General features: G+C 36.3%; 1 protein-coding gene across 2 annotated transcripts in view; it reads right to left on the reverse strand.

Annotated features, from left to right (window-relative positions):
- The window catches only part of HMGCLL1 (3-hydroxymethyl-3-methylglutaryl-CoA lyase like 1), an 88,981-nt gene that overhangs the window by 32,855 nt on the left and 40,240 nt on the right, over positions 1–15,886 (reverse strand). Inside the window, exons 6-7 of one of the 2 annotated variants that reach the window (XM_052809265.1) lie at positions 7,393–7,456; positions 2,718–2,906 (exon numbers count right to left, since the gene is read on the reverse strand). In XM_052809265.1, the coding sequence (XP_052665225.1) occupies positions 2,718–2,906; positions 7,393–7,456 (253 nt within the window). The remainder of the gene's footprint in view (positions 1–2,717; positions 2,907–7,392; positions 7,457–15,886) is intronic. The other variant, XM_052809266.1, reaches the window with a different exon arrangement.

Here is a 15,886-nt window from a genome sequence, read left to right on the forward strand (position 1 = left end):
TTTAAATGTTTACTGTTTTGTTCTGAAGTATCATTTCATGTTCCTCACATTTTTCACAGATTCTCTTCATAAAAGAAAGTTAATTTCCTTTCTCTATGCAATGCTTTCTATCTATATTATTCACTTCAACAACTTAAAAAATTACTTATCCTTAAAAAGTTGGCTAATCTCTCTCCCATCTTTCACTACCTATCCTTTTGCAAAAACAACACACATAAAACTGAATACTAAAATTACAAGACTACTTCCCTGCTAATTTCTTATACAGATACGGCCTGTCAGTTCTAGATGACTTTGGATCAGCCCCAAACAAAAGAAAATATTTTGGGTAGTATAATCCTGCATGGAACAATGTGATCTGTATAAAAAATCACTTACTGAATCACCAGCACCTCTTTCCACTCCTAGGAGATCTCCCATCGAAGCAATGCCTGAATTAGTGCGGAGTTATTTGTGGCTTTCCAGCTGTCATTCATTAATTCTTAGGAAATACAATATACAATACAATAGTACTCAGCCTGAGGTTGTAGACTGCAATGTCTTAGGAAGAGTGTAATTTGCCTGCTGAATGTTCTTGAAAATTGTTTTCAAACAATAAACGTAGCCCATTATTTCTATAACCCCTCAAACACATTTCACTCCTGATGAAATATTGTGTCGGTCGCACAGACAGGAATTGCATCTGTGGAGAATCTGGTCTATGAAACAAACGGCTGAGTTGAAGACAAGGGGTTTTACTCCAGTACTTTGCCATTCAGGTATCTTTGGCAGACAGGAAAGCATAGGCAAGCCTGACAGCAGGGGCTAGAAGTGACCTGGGCACTCTGATCCGCTGGCTTTGGCACTTTACCATCTGGCTGACCTGTAGAAGTTGTCCTGTTTTAGAAAGAGTATTGCTTAGCTATCATTCACCGCTAGCCACCTCGTTTCTTTGACCACACAGGAGAGGATGCTGTGAGGTGCAGGCCCCATCTGAGGATCCAAGAGCCTGGGGACCTACCTTTAGAGCAAGCCAAGGAGCTGCTTGCACAAAGCTAGTCAGAGAGACTGTGTAATGCATGCTTCATCAAGGACTTTTGGCATTATCTATGACAAGTTCAGCTCAGCCAAAAACACTGCACCTTTAGACATGCACTGTAGCAGAAATTGAGCACATAGGGAAGGTTTCTGGTGGGTCTCAGGCACCCCTGGCTTCCCAGAAATCTGAGAAGGCTGCATAGTGATTTTTGTTTAGGTCTATTGCTCTCTTGAATTTAACATGTTAATTAGCCTGAACTGCACATTAGTTACCTAAGAGCTTTTTTCCCCTTTAACTCTTACATAGTTAATTTAAGAAGTAAATAAAAGGATAGGAGCAGGAGGTAAACCTGAAACAAGAATCACTTACAACAAATACTGGGGTTAACAAAGCACAGCCATCATTCATTGTTTAGTAGGCACCATGACAGCAATTATTTTAAGGAAGGATTTGAAAAACAATGCTTCAAGTATTTTTATGGCGAACTCCTCCCATGCTCAGGGGTTTTCATGCTTTTAGCTATTACATCTGCAACTGAAGCTAACTGTGAAATTAGCAATTTATTTATCCCATGGTACATACACACACATTTGCAACAGTAAAAGTGAGTAAGGGTCAACAGTGAACACTGTGAGTAAAAGTTAGAACCTTTTTTACCAGATTTTGTCATTCAGTATTTTATCAAATACCTGCAGAGATTCGCATATTGAAACATTTCCCTATTCCTTCTTGTTGTTTATATCACTAATACTGTTAACACACTGCTGTTATTTTTAAACAACATAATATGAGGTCTGCCAAAATAAGTCAGGACAAAGGAAAGTTGACCTTAAAAACTGCTGCCTGAATTGCAAGGAAGCAGAAGATGCCATTAAATATAAAATAGAACAATAAAGGCCTACGATTTGTAAACAGCTTTTGATTTTGTAACATTTAGTAAAAATAGGTCTCCTTAGGAATGCATGTACACATTAAAATATTTTTCGATATTATATCTTTACAAAAACTATATTAGAACTTGTAGTCTGTTTCTTGTATTGTGTCCTATTCTTAAAAATATTAACACAAAGGGAAAAATATCTCTTATGGAAATTAACTATTTCTGATTATTTAGTCACAGATTTGAAAGATGATTAAATAGGATATGAAGCTGTTGCTAATCTTATTTGGAAAATTTAATTGATAAAAAAGCATACTGAAGGGATGTTAACAGTGATAAAATTATCTAGACCACTCTGTGTACATAATTACCAATAATTTAGATTTATCCATCTGAAATCAAGCTGTAATTATGCATTATTCTATTTTATATTTAGATACCTCTGTAAAATAGACAGTTTAGTGAGCAATGAACACAGAAATGCTCCTAAGAAAAGTGGAATCTGAGACATCAGAAAATAATCATATTTTATCTCCCTCATTTATCCAAAATCAATGGAATATAATAATCACCGGTGTTTCTTAGTGATTTTGCATACAACTGAAGGTAAAAAGTAGATAAGAATTGAAATTTTCTTGCAAAAGCAACAGCAGTAATACTTGTAGACAATCCGATGTGTGAGCAATACTTTCTGAAAGTTTAGTGAGTGATTCTTTCCCTTTCTAGTAATTTCTTTAAGGCTGGAATGTTTTAAAATTGTGCGTTTGAATTAAACTAAGACTACCACTATCGTATCTATAAAATGAGAACCTGAGTTACCTGTATGGCTGTGAGGATATTGGCTAATGCCTGGCCATATGTGTCATGACAGTGAACAGCAAGAGCACTCAGAGGAATTTCTTTCATAACAGCTTCCAACATTCTTTTCATACTTCCAGGAGTCCCCACACCAATTGTGTCCCCCAGAGAGATTTCATAGCAGCCCATACTGTACAGCCGCTTAGATACCTGATTAGAAACAGAAGAAACATGAAAAGGTCAAGATGAAAGAATACAAAATAGGGTCAAGAACATACATTGGACACAATTCTGTACAGGTTTCAGGCTTTGACCTACCGAGGTAGACCTATGTATCAGAAACCCTCTATTCATTCTTGAAAATTGTCACCCAAGAAGAACGTCACATAGATCCTCTTATTTTAAATTTATAGTTCTGCTTCTGTACACAGAATAACCAACCCAGCCAAATCCATCAAAAACTTGCTTTTTGACTCTCCCACAGAATCCAAATAAGCAAGATTTTACACTATGAATTAAGTTTCTGTCAAGCCCTTTCCCAACATTTTCCTCTCTCGGGGGATTTCCCAGCTGTTTGGTTTTCTCCATGTAATTTTCAGCTTACAAGTTGTGCAGGGTAAAGACCTGCCCTTTTGTTTGCTTATTACACAGACCCAAGCACATGGCTGAACTATGACAATAAATAATTAACAAGAAGCCTGATTTTGCTTTCTCTTGGCACTGAAAACATCAATGAAAACTGAAGTTTTAACAGGCAGTTAATATTAATTTTGCTTGCTTTTCATGAAATCAAACATTAAAATACTAATGAAGAAAAACTGTAACTTAATTAACATTCTAGTCTAAGTTTTAAAATTTTTCTTAATACCAAACAAAACCTTATACAAATAGTTCTCATCTACGTAAGCAGAGCCCTAAATGTTTCTGGAATTACGTCTTTGAGGAGCTCTTTGTGTGAGTAAGAGATTTGAGGTCTGGCTTCATAATGTTTGTATGGTGAGAGACATACACTTGGAAGCACAAAATTATGTTTGCACCAAAAATATTGCTTTAGAAATTGAATGTAAGATCTTTCCATCTTAGTTTTGTTGAATTTATTTGGAAAGGGTTTCACTTTATTTTCAGTTGCTGAGTATGTTTGTCCCCTTTAGCACTTCCCACTGTGTATCAGCAATCCCGAAAGGCCGCTCCACTGGAATGGAATCCCAATCTGGGAATTAACAGTTTAGAAATGAAAAAATATGACCCTTTTCCAAGAGATCTTCAGTTGCACTGCACTCTGCTGTTAAAGCAATTCCAAGATTTCATCAGTGGGATTGCTGTGAATATGTCTGAGAAAGCTGACAAAGTGCTAGACGAAAAGTCTCGGAAGTGCTGGATGAATATTGCTGTTCACTTAATTCAAAGAACAGCTGAAAAAGAACTTCAAGTAGTCTGAATTGTCCTGCTTAAAGCTTGGAAATGCTATGACTATTGCAAATGTAGTAAAACTCTTTGTGCTTTAAAGTCAAAGAGCTCTTGGTTTGTATCAACATAAATTTAATACACACTTCAAGAAAGGGACATTCACCAGACTGCAATAAGGGATTCTATCTCACAGCATATTTTTATATCATCAACATATGGCAGGTGTTTTAACTGGACTACTGTTGTAAGAAAAAAAAGTATCATCTGCAGTTAGTGGTGGATTACCTCTAGTTAATTCCCAAACCTCAGTGTTTGTTTAAGATCAAGGTAAAGGAAGCAGACTGCATTTTTTTTCTCACGTTCTTTTTAATTCATGATTCAGAGTTTTTCTAGATGACCATTTTATTGATGACAAAGAGAGTATATAAACTGCTAGAAATCATACTCCATTCACCTCTTCCCCATGCTCAGTCCTTAGGTCTTTCAGCTTTCTGAAAATAAAATTCTGAAAGATGAAAGAAGAGAGGGGGAAACTCTGCTAACAAGCTGAACATCATCACTGACTTGTCATGACCTAACCTTAAATTGACCTTTAAAAAGAGATCTATATTTAATTTCAAGAAGAATGTGCATGCTTGGAAGCTGAATAGGAGTTTTTCATACTGAATTTCTATCCTACCATAGTAGGAGGCAGCCCATTAGTCATAGTTTTGTAAGTTTTCAATGTGGATTTTTGGGAGGAGGGTAGGGGAGAAGAGAACACACTGTTTTGTCAGTGTAATCAGGATGTGATTACGAGCTTGCAGCTTTGTTGATTGAACAAGGTTGTGTTCTGCACCACTGAGCAGTTTTACTATGCATGAGTCTTGTGCTACTCCCCTTGGAAACACTGCCATGACACCAAGCATTGATCAAAACGGGAGTTGGTGACCCAGCACTGCAACCCCTCAGGCATGTGAACAATCCTACTGCTGGAAATAATATCTAAAACTATACCCTTAAACTGAATACAAAAGGTCATAATTGAGTTACAGATGATTTTAAGCAAATATAAACATAAAACCACACTGCAGTCCTTGTGCTGTAAGGGAAACTTTGTAATAATCCAACAGCATTCAAATAAGAATAGGCACATTTTCTGTAGCCTGATCAGCCTGTATGCTGGATAATATTCATATGAATTCACTGCTCTAGGTTAAAAGGAAGCTAAGGAGAGAAAGAAGCAGACAGAAAGATAAAAACAGCCAAGTATGTGAGTGGAAGACAATGGATAACACAACTGGCTTCAGGGGTGTTACACAGTGCTTCCAACAACTTACAAGTCTTGTTTGCCTAAGGTTGAAATTCACAAACCACAGGATGATAAATGGTTAAACAGTGACTTCATTTCAAGAAAAAGCAGAGTGATAAAAAAGGACTATGCAGTTTATTTTAATAGATGAGAAATGTGGTTTGTTTAATAAAGAACCATATGGATGTACCAGACGGATTCTAGAAGTCTGAAGGCATCTTAAGTTTGCACTCACTAGATAACTATGTGTAAAACAGTTATGTACCTAGTAAGCCAGAAATGCATGTAGTCTTGTTAATGAGCCACCTCGTCTAATTGGTTTTGCTTCAGTTAAAAAATCTTTGCTTAAATAAAAAAAAAAAAAAATCGGTTGCTAACATTGACTGCAGAAGAAACAGTTCAAACCTTTCAATAATACCTGCCGATTACAATGCACGGTCAAGGGAGTCACACACTCCCATCCCAAGAAAGATGATGACCAGAGAGGTAGCTCTCTGAAAGGCTTTAGCAACACGGCCAGTAATTTTGGTAATTCTGATTCAGCAAAGGATGAGTGCATGTGTTTATGTAAAAACCATTAACAGCTAATCAGATGCTTCTATATAAACATCAGTGCTTGCTGCATCAGGGCCTCAATAACTTCAATGAGGCAGCTTTTATTCTCAAACACATACACAATCGTGTACAGCTACACAAGATGACACTTATTAGGATGAAGACAGAAAATAAAATATCTCTGTAAGCAGAAGTTTGCAGGTTTGGAACATTAAGTAGCACTCCCACTGGCAAACTGAAAAGGAGCTCTTCTGTGCAAGGAGAGTAGTTAAAAAACAAGCAATACATGGAAAGAAGCCTGTTGGGGAACATGATATTGCAGTAAGCAATTTACCAACAGCACAGCTGAATCTGTCATCATGGCTCTAACTGAAGCTGTGTCACTTCTAACTTTCACTTCATATTAAACCCAGTTAATTTAGAAACACTGAGTACCTTCCAATTTAGTTATTTTTTTCAAAGAGTGTGAGTATATGTGGCTGCTGTGGGAGAAGTATTATCCCAAGTTCCATCTGGAATGTATACTAGAAGATGATGCAGGAGAACATGACCTGAAAGCCACACATGCAGAAAACAATATATCAGACAAATGTTGACTAGCTGCTAGTGCTACAAAGGAAAAAAACCAGTGGTTTGGAGGTTCTGCTAGATCACCAAAAGTAGGTGATTACGTGTAACAGAGAAGACAAGGCTTTCTCCAGGAGGAAGGCCAGCGTGTTCTGCCTTGTGCCTCTTGAATTCTCTCCACTTTCTTCTCTACTGTCCATTTCAGCTTTCCTGCCCTCTTTGCTTTCCTGCAAAATTTAACACTTGTGTTTCACTCACCTCTTTCTCTTCTGGAAAACAAGGCTGGACTAAGACATTGTCTTTCTACTTTATCCTAAATGGGAAACGGGGCTGGGGAGGGAAGGTGCAACTTATTCCACCACAGCAGTAGAGCAAGTTAAGTAGTAGGAAATCATGTTGGGGATGAGTTTTGGTTCATGTGTCAATCACATGACACTCGCCAGAAGCACAATATTGTAGCAGTGGCTCTACCAGCTGACAGCACAGTCTGCTTATGCCAGTATAAAATAGATTTAAAGGCAGATACCCTTTGCAAGAGGTTGTGCTGGAAATCATCTCGTACAACATGGTCCACTGACATATGTGCTTGAGTCTATTTCCTTAAGCATTTCCTTACCTTCTTGTTGGAGGAAATAGCACATAATATTTTTCCTCAAGACTGATAACAATCAAAACATACTATTCTCCTTAGACTTGACTACATATGGTTGAGTGAGGTTATGCACCCAGTTTTAGTATTAGCTATGTTTTGTGTTTGTTTTCCTTAAATTTTGTCAATTAAAGATATTTTTAGGATTAAGTAGAGAACATTACTTATAGACATTTTAAAACGTATTTTTGATTCATTAAAAAGACAAGCCAGAAGTTCACTCTTACTTCTGCAACTTTAGCTGGTGTGATTTTTCCTTCGTATGGGCATCCCAATGCACATGACACATACCTACAATAAAAAGAACAAACAAAGATACTTCTGTTTTACCTATGTGTACCTGTATCCATCCATGTTACATAAAAAAAAGATTAAATATAATTTTGCATATTTAAGCCAGTGAATGTAGAATAAATATTCGAATGAAAAGTTAAAATTACATCAGATGAAAACAGCAGGTTTATCAATTTTCTTTTTAAATCACAGAACAGAGATTTATAGCTTGCTTTATGCTCAGTGTATGTCACAAGTTCTAAAGGACTGGCAATGCTGCCAAGCTAATGCTGCTGCAGGAGACTTCAATTTTTCTTGGTATTTCCTTCTGAAGTTGTAGGAGCCAGCTCAAGTTTTGCCTTGTCTGGCCCACACAAAGTATTCAGAGGAAGATATCATTTTCTTCCTTGTGCCAGCTACCCAGATCACAGAGAGCAACACATGAACACAAGCAACTTATAACAACCCCACCATCTGATAAGTCATTAGAACTGTGGTGAATGGGATAGCTTTCACCCTCTATCTCTGTACTGGCATTTCTGTGCAGTGCCCCAAAAGAATTATAGCGCCACTGCAAGCTGTAGTTTAGGTATGCCTTGGGACAAGAAACCGAGAAGCCAGACCCTGTCTCTCAGCAGCCATCGGCTCCACAAAGCACAAAAATTGAAAGCCACAACCAAGTCTCCATTGTTCAGTCTTAATGCTGTGTTAGTGTAGAATTTGGTTTAAATTTCCTTTTTCTAATGACAGTCAAGAGCCACGAAATTCCAATTAAACTTCTAATTGTTTATCTTAAATTGATTAGGAATAGGATTAAACTAACCAGAAACAGCCATTCAAAAATCAAACTAAGTGTGGCTATAGAGGGATTTACAACAGATTCAGAGGCAGGCAGAGCCCCAGTCCCAGTGGAAGGCTGCTCAACTGCTTAATAGAAGAACAAGAGCCTTCATCGATCCCCCATCATTCCCTTTCCCTCAACACTGAAGGATATAATGTAAAATTAGACACTGTATAATGCAAATGGGATTGAACAGATGCCAGTTTGTATGTAGTCAAGGTCCACAGCGTAAAGGACGTATTGTTTCTTTGCAGTTGAAGGAGAAACTGATTGACAGAATGTGAAATTAGGATGAGTAACAGGCAAAAACAAATTGTGAAAAAAATTACAACATTTTAATGTGTAGAACATATTCCATCCCTTATATGAAGGTACAGTGTTGGCACACTGGAAGTAGCAGTAAGAATGAAGCAAACCTTTAACCTAAAAAGAACTTGATTAGCCCTGACAAAGAAATGGAAATTAATTTTGTTTCCACAAAAGTGGTTGGATCCATTACATCCTGCTCATAATTTTAGTCCAGATGCCTACTAGGCATGATTTCAATTATCTGTATGCCGTTATGAAAATCAGGTTTTTGAAACTTGGCCATAGACTTCATTAAATATCACCTCCAATTTAGATGTCAGTGTTTAAGTTTCAAACTTCTAAATTTTCTTATCTACATTAAAGATTTAAAAAGTAGCTACTGTTAACAGTTAAACACTGCCCTGCTTTTCAGTGACACATAACTCAAAAACAATTCAGGATCATTTCCTTAACTTTTTTTATGCATATGCAGTTTTTCAAATGAAACCAAGCATGAAAAATTTCAGACCCAAAGGATTGCTTTTTACATAATAGTAGAGTGCCTAGAGGTAGCAAATACACAGATTTTTACTGAAATTATTTTGCAACATCAGCCACAGCACTTGTTATGAAGAGAGCAAGAACACTACTAAATACAAAGTAAATGCAAAACATACAGTACGTATGTGCACGTTCCCTTTAATTACATATATCTTTACATGTTCCTAACAGCTACATACATTAGATCAAGAAGACGTGCATTTGGTAGTGATAATGTGGCATGAATGACATCTGGAATGGAGTAGGGCAAACAAAAGTAAAAGCAGGCCAAAAGGTATCTAGAGAACAAGGGAATACTCCCTGTGGTTCACACCAGCGAGCAGAAACTCGCCTGCGCTCACATAATTCAGCTGGGCCTGCTGGGGTATAAAAGTATGTGGTGACCTGAGGAATCTGCCTACTACAATGTACAAATCTGTTTGTGATTACGAATTCTGCATGCTTACACCATTGTGACTAGACTGACATTTTAAACAAGGAAAATATGATAGATATAATCTATCCGGGCATCTGATATTCAATATTGAACTGGAGAAAATAGGGATTACTGAAAGAATTTGACAGGTAAAGAACTTTCTACAAGAGAACAAAGTCCTGTGGAGAATGAAAGAACTGTTTGTGTCACCAAGGATGAGCTTGGCAGAATTTTATCTAATATTTTCATTTAATGAATTGGCATAAAAAGTAGAGATGTGGTGATAACATTAAATTTCTTGGTACTGTCAATACAAAATAAAGCATTGGGATTCCATGGAGAAAGGACAGGAGCAATAGAAATAGAACTCAGTTGATGGCAATGACTAAGAAAGTGAATTGCTTAAAATGAGGCTGTAAAAGAGCAAAATGCACTCCAAACATATATCAGGAAAAGCATTTTTAACAGAGGACATAAGCTATGAATTCTATTTGACAAGGTCTTGCTATATTCTTATTGGAAATAAGAGACACAGTTTGAGTCATTTGTAGAAAAAGTAATGCAAGCTGGAACAGATGCAGGCAATGGCTGAGCACAGCTTGCAGGGGTACAGAGAGCCTAGCATATGAAAGGAGAAAATCTGCATGTCTATGTGAAAGAGGGAAGATAATCCTGTGTCTGGTCTGAGCATTCGCTAAGACATCTAGACTTAAGGCAGTGCCAGGTGGGATGCTTTGTAATTGCATTTGTGTGGTTCCAAGTCAATAAGCTTAAGTGAGAGGAAACAGGTTTTAATAGGAAAGTAGATCTATCACCTACAGATACGTTTGGCTGTTACATTTTCTTTTTTGCATATGAAATAACCCATAAGGCATTAAAAGCACAAGAGAATCCAGCCAAAGCAGAGCCCCAAGACCTCCACCCACACCCCTCCAAAATGGGAGACGACTTTGAAACATGCTGAAGAACTGCTTAGAAAGAAGAAAATTTACAAGACAGAGCCACAGAAAGCAACAAAAGACACAAGTTTAAAGAATTCTGGTCAACTGCAGCAAACACTACTGACAAGTCAAGAAGAATGAGGATAGACTACTGTTTCTGAGATCTTGTCATCAGGGAGTTTGGTGAGAGCTGTTGCAGTTGGAAGCAAGGAACAGAAGCCAAAGTGTAGGAGTTATAGGAGGGAATCACAGAAGAGGGTCTCCAGACAGTAATTATAAACAGCGCCTTCAATGAGCTTAGGAATGAAGAAAAGATAGGCGATGAGATATGATATGAAGAACCAAGTAGGGTCAAAGGTGCAATTTTTAAACAGCAAATTCTTGCTTATGTTGCAGTGGAAAAGAGCCAGAGGACAATGAGAGGTTAAGAAAGAGAATAAGGGAGGGGAGAAATAAGAGGAAGAACAGAACATGGGGTCACTGGGGCAAGTGGAAGGGGCTACAGATGGCAAGTAGACAAGAAACTCCTGCTGCTCTGACAGCGGATGAGAAAGAGAAAGGATTAGGGGAGGGGAGGGAGAAGAGAGTGACAGAAGAAAGAGCATACTGTATCTATTTTTCCTTAGGAGAAAAAACAAGATCTTATATGAAGAAAAGCAGCAGAGGGAAAAAGAGGGAAAAATTTGAGCACTGAGTTACAGAGGCAACTGGGATTTAATTTAGGGATTTAATTAAGTTGGAGAATACAGCTGTTTTCTAAAAAGATGGCGGGACTGAAAGAAAAAAAGACTTTGTAATGAAAAAGACTATCTTGGTCTCAGGATATTCACCAGAGACACTCCACAGTATGAGAGCAGAAGCAAATATCTGGGAGTTCACAAAGCAGACTATGCAATGGAAGTGTTTAATTCTAAGTATGTGCTTAAATCTTTGCTGATTCAAGGCCAGACATTTTAGTAGCTTAACTATGTCTTTAGCATGCAATCAAGAAAAGAGCCCATGCAACCAGAGGTGGAAAAAAGGACCTGCAATAAGTGAATGTATCTATGCAGCTGCTTTAGGAACACACGGGTAAATGCCGTTTTGCTCACTCGGGTTATGTGAAATCAGAATTCCTCCCTTTAATAAAAAGCGATAAAAAGAAGTTCTGTACTTGGTTCACCTGGCAGAGTTTACCCAGTATTTTGCCTGTTCTACAGATTTCACTGCAGGTGAGTATCATTTGGTCTTCTCCTAAATTGTTTTCTATGCATATAAAAACAATTAAAAAAATAAACCCCAACAACTTTACTGTGTAATATTTTGGACAAAAATGCTGAACAGCCTCTGGGGATGGGGAGGGAGAAGGAAGAGAGTTTTCAATTTCTTCCAGTAAGCCAAAACCAAATTGCAATGTTCCACAAATAGTATAGACAGTATAAGGTCCCCACGATCAGGGTCACTAGGAATGGTGATAATCACCACACCAGCCCAATGACTGTGAAGTGCAGGATATAAAACCACAAACAGGGTAAATGAGCAAACTTTCCATAACCGAAGTGTGTTAAAAGGAAAATTAATCCAAGCAGAAACTGAACTCCATGTTGTAATCATCCCTTTGTCAGCTTGTTTCAGCAAGAGTTCCAGAGCCAGATCCACAGCTGCTACCACAGCTGGAAGCATGGAGCCTCCTGAGAAGCCAGTTGCAGACTCAGATGCTGCTGTTTCCTGTTTATTATTATAGTGTAAGTTTGCATATAATTTACCATGTTCACTGCAGATGTATTTATTTTTATTGGATGTTCGTGCTAAAATGTATATGCCTATCATTTGGTGAATTCATAATATTAAGGTTGATATATTCTGTCTCTTTGCAGAGGAAGACATTTGTTAAAAACAGGCAATCTTTACTGTAAGGAGAGGGGGAATACAAAAAAGAGAAGAAGGAAAGGAGATTCTTCCAGAAACAGAATCTCCAAGCCAAGCCCAAAATGTGTCAGCAAGGCCAGGATTTTTTTTCCACATTTGATTTAAGGAAAAAAAAAAAAAAAAGAAACAATCTTTCCATGTATTTAGTGCCCAGTTGCGAGTAATATATATCTGCTATTCAAAGTATATATAGTAATATACATAGTGTATATATAGAGTATTATTTGTTGTTATAGTAATATTTGTTATTATAGTAATATATAGTAATATTTATTATTTTTAGAATGCCCAGAAAATACTGTTGTGAACTATGTTCTAGAGAATGACTTCTCTAAAAACAGAACAAAACTGTTACTATAATGAAGGGCCACTTAACAACTTAACTTTTAATATCTGTATCAAATTATCCATGGAGCAATCAGTAACATACTAGCAAACACATTGTATTGTTACCCTATAATTTCATACTAACATTTCAAGTCTGATTTTACGCTACCCTTAAAGAAGAAACAGGGATCATTTTTACTTCCCATAGGCATCCCTCTTTTTTTTTTAAAAAAAAAGCAGCTCTTCTGGCCTACTAATAATATTTTCTATATGCAGGCACAAAAAAATGGGTAAAAGTTGGTATAAAGTTATTCCTAAGGAAAACCTCTCCTCTTACATACTGCAATCATCCAGAATTGTAGTTAGTACGATGGCTCCTACATCCTTTTCTTAACCTGTCACTAGTACAGAGAAATGCACCAAGTCCCCACATCCCAGCAGTCTCTGGCTTCTCAAACTTCTCCAGGGGACTGTGACCAGCTGGCTTGTGTAACCCTGTAGATTTATCTACCATTCGCATACTAAAATGCTTCCAAGTCTATTAAATGTTCATCTACATTTTGTTGTTCCCATAATCTCAAATATAGGATCACTTCTAGTGACACGAAGGTGCTAAATTTGTTTTACTATCTACAGAAGTGATAATGGTATAAATCACCCTATTATCAATATAATTGCGACTATGCTAAACTACACAGTGTAGTCTAAAAATGGGGGCTTAAAGCAATGTGAAAACACATGTGTACTCCAGCCCTAAGTATTCCAGAATACCAGAAAATATAAGTTCAAAGTTTCTGTCTGTATTCATAAAACATACGGAGCTTTAAACTGTACTAATTTGTGCAAAACTGAATTGTTGGAGTTTATCTCATGGTACTTCTAATTAGGTATACAAAATATAGTATTGTAAGGCCATCCAAATATCTTGAATTAAGGTATTTAAGATGAACTGTAATATAAAAGAGCATTATTGAACAGAATTATAAAGATCAGATTGTCTTGATAATCAGAAGTTTCAGATAATCAGGACGTTTCTTTATAAACAAAACAGACTTATTAGTTCCCAGAATTACTTCTTATAAAGTATATTAAAATAAAACTGATGTGTTCTTCCATGTGTATTTTTTTTCAAAATAAATCCAAATATCACTATCACAAGATAAAGATAACTAAAATCAATTCTTTTTCTTTAAGTTTCCACTATTTTGTGTCTTACCTTGTGTATTAGCATCAAAGTAAACCAATAATTATTTTCTATAATCAACAAGGAATTACATATGTCGTAACCTGTAACCTTTATTATAACATAATATAAAAGGTAATAATAATAATGTTGCATATAATAGTTTGTTTGCTATCTATTTGTCACAGCAAAAAATACTGCTGTATTTCAAGTATATCAGCCAGTATCTGAATTCTGTACACAGACATAAGCCAAATATTGATACATTTCAATATGCTTTTATGTATTACAAACTTCACCATACTGCTCATTCTTAAAAGACACAGGACTATAAACAAAGAAATGACATACACCAGTTTAGAATTAATGTGTATTACATATGCTTTATGAAGCAGCAGCTTTGTAAGGAAATGCTTCTGGAGTTATTTTACAGCAAACATTTGCATCTGTTTTTCTAACACTGAATGAAACTCTAAACATTTGCATACACACTCATATTTGCACATTCAAATAGTCCAAACGGCCTCAAAAGGGCTATTCACATGAAAAGTTTTTAGGACTGGGACATAAATACAGCTTTTAATTGCTGGTCATGGAGAAGTGGGTTTTGGTAGAGAAAAAAAAAATTACAACTTTCAGCTCTTATATGCCCAGTTAATTTTTATTAGGACTAAGACAGTCCTATACAGAACTGAATGTTTCAGAGGGAGATAGTCTGACTTTATTTCACTGTCACAGGACACAAAGTAGGTAGAGAAGTACCGTTTGTGGAAAAGGGGGAAACGGAAGTCCTTCCTTACTGTTCTATTGTACTAATTGCAATTTATTTCTGTGTCTTTTTAAATTTTGGAATACATGAACTTGGAAGAATCTAGCTTAATCAGAATTTATTTAACATTTTCTTCATATGTACATTAAAAATACATTTAAATTAAAACACAGTCTAAGTGACTACTTGCAATTACCATTTGCCACAGTTTTTCATCAATCCTGGCTGTTAGGCTTCATTTTTAGTCACTGAAAAAGACGTGATTTTTTTAATAGTACCTGAATTATGCATTAAAAGATGCAACTCTGAAACTAGCAGCATATTGTGTCAATTCACATGCAAAAGATGCGTAGTAGTAATTAGCTGACCACACAGTTTATAACTGATTTGGCTCAGTGTCTTCACAGAATGTGTCCCAGATGTTATTGTAAAGTTTTTATGCATGTACAAAAAAAATAAAAATAAAAACCCCTTTATGACTCTAATAAATAGTCTAACTTATAAGATCATACACAAGATTTCAATTCTTCATAAACATTTGAACTAATTTAGTAAACATTTAGAAAACTGTGTACTGTGCTACAGATTCTAAATGCGACAGCTGACAACGTAAATTTTCTGGATGATGATCGAGTCAATGTTAGTGCAGCTGTAGCAACAGTAAGACATGCAAAAGCTTTAAGTTTAGTTTCAACTATTTGAGTGCATTTTTCATAAGATTCAGGGATTGCCAATGATTTATGCTCACTACATAAATTCTAAATTGCCAGTAAAAATAGGAAATAAAATTTGAACCCCTTAGAATTATTTTTGGAAGTATTTTTCAACTGCACAAATAAGGAGTTAGGGCAAGGCACTAAATTATCCATTTCCTGCAAATAAATAACACTTTAAATAATAATAGTGCTTTAGAAATGAAACAACCTCTGTACTGAAATTAATATAAATACAATTTATGCATATTAATATTTTTATTACATAAGCAAAATATTTAGCCTACAAAATTTATACTAGAAGCCAAAATGTGTAGTTCTGGTACCTTGCTTGAGCAAGGGCTGCAGGTTTTGGCCATGGTTCCTTAAAGGTAGCCAATCCCTAAAAGGCTGATTAAAAACAAAACATTGATTCTCAGTGCAGAGTACAAATCTTTGTCCATATAGCCCACAGCTTCATTTTGTGTTACCTTGCAGTACAAAGCCTATCAATACATTTCTT

This window comes from Harpia harpyja, chromosome 15 (assembly GCF_026419915.1).
Source record: "Harpia harpyja isolate bHarHar1 chromosome 15, bHarHar1 primary haplotype, whole genome shotgun sequence".
NCBI classification, from domain to species: Eukaryota; Metazoa; Chordata; class Aves; order Accipitriformes; family Accipitridae; genus Harpia; species Harpia harpyja.